This window comes from Arachis hypogaea, chromosome 18, assembly GCF_003086295.3.
Source record: "Arachis hypogaea cultivar Tifrunner chromosome 18, arahy.Tifrunner.gnm2.J5K5, whole genome shotgun sequence".
In the NCBI taxonomy this organism is placed as follows: Eukaryota; Viridiplantae; Streptophyta; class Magnoliopsida; order Fabales; family Fabaceae; genus Arachis; species Arachis hypogaea.
In genome coordinates, this window is record NC_092053.1 from 106,820,605 (window position 1) to 106,825,612 (window position 5,008).

A 5,008-nucleotide genomic window follows, 5' to 3' on the forward strand; every position below is an offset into this window, starting at 1 on the left:
GGGAAGTGGTCCTTCCTAGTTGCAATGTTGAGTCTCCTGTAATCAATGCAGATATGCCACCCGGTGACGATTCGTGTAGGAATCAGCTTATTCTTCTCATTATTGACCACTGTCATGCCTCCCTTCTGGGGAACAACTTGCACGGGACTCACCCATAGACTGTCAGAAATTGGATAAATTATCCTAGCTTCCCAAAACTTCATAACCTCTTTCTGAACTACCTCTTTCATAGTTGGATTTAGCCGCCTTTGTGGTTGCACTACGGGTTTAACATCCTCCTTAAGTAAAATCTTGTGCATAAACATATCCGGATTTATCCCTTTAAAGTTACCAATGGTCCACCTAAGAGCTGATTTGTGGCTTCTAAGCACTTGTATCAACGCCTCCTCTCCTTAGTATGCATGTTTGGTTCCCCTTTTTGTGGTGGTGAATCAGCAATCTCTAGCAAACCATCCTCTGAAGGAGGTTCCAAAACACTATCAAGCTCTACTGCTTCAAAGACCTCTTGAATCAATGGCTCAATTAAATCAATTCTCATACATCCCTCAAAATCACTAGGATGTTGCAAGGCCTCAAGCACATTAAGAACAACCTCTTCATCATTGACTCACTACAACAAATATGGGCTTTAGCAACGCCATATTTTGCAATGCCTTAAAACCGTTTTCTTAGATAGTTTTAGACAACGGTTTTTTATAGTGTTACTGTTCAATTCAATTTTTCATTATTTTATAGCAACAAACTAAAACTGTTCTCTTTGACTATTTTAAAGAACGGTTTTATAACCGTTACCATGATTTAGTTTTAAGCAACGGTTTTTTATTGTTGTTTGAATAATTGTACAACAGAAACGCATAAAAACCGTTGCCAAAATGCTACACTTTAAAACCGTTCTATGACAACGGTTTTACAGTGTTGCTGTTGAAGTCCAATTTTTCATTACGTTATAGCAATAAAATAAAACTATTCTCTTTGACTATTTTAAAGAACGGTTTTATAACCATTACAATAATTTTTTATCAAACAATAATTTTTTAATATTATTTAAATAATTATACAAATTTAAATAATTTTTTCTATAAATATTAAATTTGTAGAACACTCAAAATTATTGTTATAAATATATTACAAATATTATTTATAGAAAAAATAAATTTAAAATAAATTTATAACAATTATATATTTTTGGTTTCATTCCCGCTCTAAAATTTAAGATAATATTTTTTAACACTTCAAAAAAATTTCAACAACCTCTCTTCAAAACAAAACATAGAGACTTGTCAATTTTTCCTCCCTCTACTAGCCCTAGCGCTCCATAACCCACACCATTCATCATTAGAGCCATCATCGAACAATGCCAAATTTGTAATAACCCAAGTTTTTAAAAAATTAAATAATAATTTATTTATGATTTATTATATTTGTTGATAATTTTATTTTAAGAAAATTATTTCACTAAAAGTAGTTAAATAAAATTTTATGATACTTTAAATTTAAAAATAATTAAAAATTATATATAATTTTTATAATAGTTGGAGTTTAAATTAATTAGAATTTTTATATAATTTTTATTATAATTAAATTTTTGTATAATTAAAATTATAATTTTGATAATTGAAAAATAAAAAAAAATTGTATAATTTAATTTAAGTAACTTCTATTATGAATAATTTATGATTTAATTCTAGTTTCTTATTTTTTGAAAATAATCTATTAAGAATGATTAAATTGATTTTATAAATACTTTGAGTTTAAATTAATTAATATACTTTTATATTTTTATTGTAATTGGCTATTTATATAATTTGAAATTAAAATTTTGGTAATAAAAAAACAATAAAGAGTTAAATAATTTAATTTAGATAATTAATATTTCGAGTTTAAACTGTATTTTATAAAGTATGATTAATCTGTTCATTTTATAATTTAAGTTAGAAATAATTATTTAAACTCAACGATATATTGATAAATAATTTTTTTAAAATAATTTTAATAAAATACATTTGATTTTAAAATTATTATTTTACTCTTTAATTTTATCAAAAAATTTATTTTATCCTTATACCTTTACAAAACCCTAATTTTTAAATCAGAAACCTAACCCAACACTAATTACACTCGCGTGAATACAGAGAGAGGAAACGAAAGAAAGAAAGGAAAAGAGAGAAGTGGGGGCTCGGAGAAGAAGGAGAGGGAAGAAAGAAGGGATGACACCGCCTAGGATCGCCATCATCGTTGTCGCCGGGAGAGAGGGAAGAGCTGCGTCCGAGACAGGGAGAACCAGAGGGACCATCGCCGCCATCATCGTGCGTCGCCATTGAGCACACGGACGAAAGGGAGACACGAGCAGTGAGCGAGAGGAAGCTTCGTCCTCGTCGTCGTCGCTGAAAGTGCACCGTCGATTAGGGCAAGACGAAGAGGAATGCGAACGACCAGAGAAAAGGGAAGAAGAAGAACGCATGGTGGTGGGTGTTTTCCTTGCCGTCACCGTCGTAGTTATTGAAGCTCACCGTCGCCGCCGTGAGAGATGCTCCTTGCTGGCGCTACTACTGGGGGTTTGGATAGAATGGCCCCGTTCTGCCTCTGCCTCTGGGTTCTACAAGTTGCTGGAGTCCTCTGCCGCTGGGAACCAACACTGGAGCTGCCCTAAGGTAAACTAACCCCTTCAGTAATTTTAGTTTGGTAAACAAATTTCCAAATGAACTTTCAATCATTGCTTTTGCTGTTTAATATTCGAACCTCTTCTAAAGCAAAGGTTGTTACGTTATGCAGCTAGTGCTTTGCTCTTTACTGAAAAGGGTGTTGATCCATTCGTTGTTTTATAGAATCGGTAAGCACTGAAAAAAATTTTTTACTTAGGAATGCCCTGTTTGTTTATATGGACTTCAATTCTGAATGTAAATTTGCAACATACATACTTTGGTTTTGGGACATCTGTAAAATAACTCAGTAAATTTGTTAAGATTCTATAGAGTTCCTTTAAAAGAAAAGCTTGCAGTTTGAGGGACTATAGCTAACTCTTGCAAACCATGAAAGAGAAGGGGACTCAACAGACAAAGGAAGGAGACCAAAAACTTGCTGATGGTGGAACCATACTTATAGTGTTCATTAGACTGTGAACTAAAAGCTAATAGCATATAACTCGCACAAATAATATCATTTTGGATGTGTTTTAAGCTAATCATGTTTACCTTTATTTATTTGAATCTAGTTTTACTAATGCAAGTAAAATTATTGGATAGATTCATAACAAACAATAATGAGTTCTATCTAGAAAAATAGAATTAAAGAAGAAAAAAACTATGAAATTGATATATAAGTTTTTTTTTTGAGAGGACTGAATCAGGAATATATCTTAACATTTTTGGATATTTATAGCATAATTCTTCTACATGGACCCCTTGGGACTGGAAAGACTTCGTTATGTAAAGCATTAGCTCAGAAATTATCGATTCAATTTAATTCAAGGTGCACTAACAACACTGTTAAAATTTTAATACAACATTTTCCAATGAGACAAGTAAATAAATGAACAAAAACTCACCAGTTTAATTTTTTACTCAGATTCTCACAGTGCCAGCTTATTGAAGTGAATGCACATTCTTTATTTAGTAAATGGTTTTCTGAAAATGGAAAGCTGGTATGCATGTACAATAGTTATTAGAAGTATCAATGCTTTGTGGTTGATGAATTCCTAATTTGTTATCACTTCAGAGGTTATTAATAGATGAACTGTTATTATGTGTATTGTTGCAGTGAATGCACAATTGTGTTTTCTTGTTGTTTAGGTTGCAAAACTTTTCCAAAAGATTCAAGAAATGGTAAAGAAGAAAGCAATCTAGTATTTGTTTTGATTGGTGAGACAGCACAAATTTTAACTTATTGCTATATGCTTGTCATGTATCCGCTTTGGGTTAAGTGTGTCGTCATACAGATGAAGTCGAAAGCCTTGCTGCGGCCAGGAAAGCTGCTATATCCGGTTCAAATCCTTCAGATTCTATTCAGGTATACCAATCTCTCTGGTCCTTCCTGCAGGAAAATACCCCTTTTCTTCCTCACTATTCTTTTTTTTCTTTCTTTCTTTTTTTGAATAGTGTGTGAGAATGTTAAATATCATTAAAAAAAATGCAACCCAGAGATGTTGGATTTTCTTGGGTATTTGTGTAGTGTGTTAGTAATCCTTAAATATGAATATTTCAGGTTGTAAATGCATTACTAACTCAGATTGACAAGTTAAAATCATCTCCAAATGTGATAATCCTAACCACATCCAACATAACTACTGCTATTGGTAAGCCTAAATCAAACTTCCATTCCTTCAATTATTAGCATTAGGCTTAACATTATATTTAATTTGCTAATTTTTTTGTTCACAGGAAAATCTTTATGAAGAAGAGAAAGAACTTAATCACACAAATTGTGAAGATCAAATACTAGAGAGTAAAAATCACCAATTTGTGAAGATGATGAAGAATCTATTTGCTATTGTAATATATCAATCTCTTTTCTTTATGATTAGATATGGTTATGACTTAGACTCTTATTATGTAATTTTAAAGTATCTTAGTTTATTTGACTTCTAAAATCTCTTTTATAGGTCACAAATATGTATGAATGTTATAGAATATTTTAAAAATCAAATTTGATGGTAAATATTCAATTAGTTTTCTTTAGTAATTTGATTCAAATAATTAAGGTTATTTATTGACTCTAAATTAAAAAAATAGTTGGAATATTAATTTTAATGCAACATGAGAAAATTATTGTAAATAAAAAAATATATAACTACAAAAAACCGTTGTCAAAAGTCATAAAAGGAATGGTTTTAAAACTGTTTCCAAAAAACGACACCAATGGTAACAATTTAAAACCGTTATCTTAGATGACTATTAAATGGCAATGGTATTAAAACCGTTGCCAAAAAATGACACCAACGGTAACGCTTTAAAACCGTTGGCTTTGTGAATAATAAAACTACAATAGTTTAAAACCGTTGCCTATTCAGTTA

The 5,008-nt window shown here is 31.0% G+C and overlaps 1 protein-coding gene across 2 annotated transcripts; it reads left to right on the forward strand.

Moving 5' to 3' along the window:
* The first annotated feature begins 2,086 nt into the window (after window positions 1-2,086).
* Window positions 2,087-4,663, forward strand: LOC112771713 (pachytene checkpoint protein 2 homolog). Of its 2 annotated transcripts, XM_072226159.1 has the most exons (6): window positions 2,100-2,651; window positions 2,773-2,830; window positions 3,789-3,857; window positions 3,935-4,005; window positions 4,201-4,291; window positions 4,377-4,663. In XM_072226159.1, exons 1-6 carry the CDS (start codon window positions 2,460-2,462, stop codon window positions 4,388-4,390), a joined length of 495 nt encoding a protein of 164 aa, XP_072082260.1. In that variant the 5' UTR covers window positions 2,100-2,459; the 3' UTR covers window positions 4,391-4,663. The 2 variants fall into 2 exon arrangements, with proteins under 2 accessions (XP_025672311.1, XP_072082260.1); XM_025816526.2 differs by lacking the exon at window positions 3,789-3,857 and having other exon boundaries at window positions 2,087-2,651; window positions 3,920-4,005.
* The last annotated feature ends 345 nt before the right edge of the window (window positions 4,664-5,008 follow it).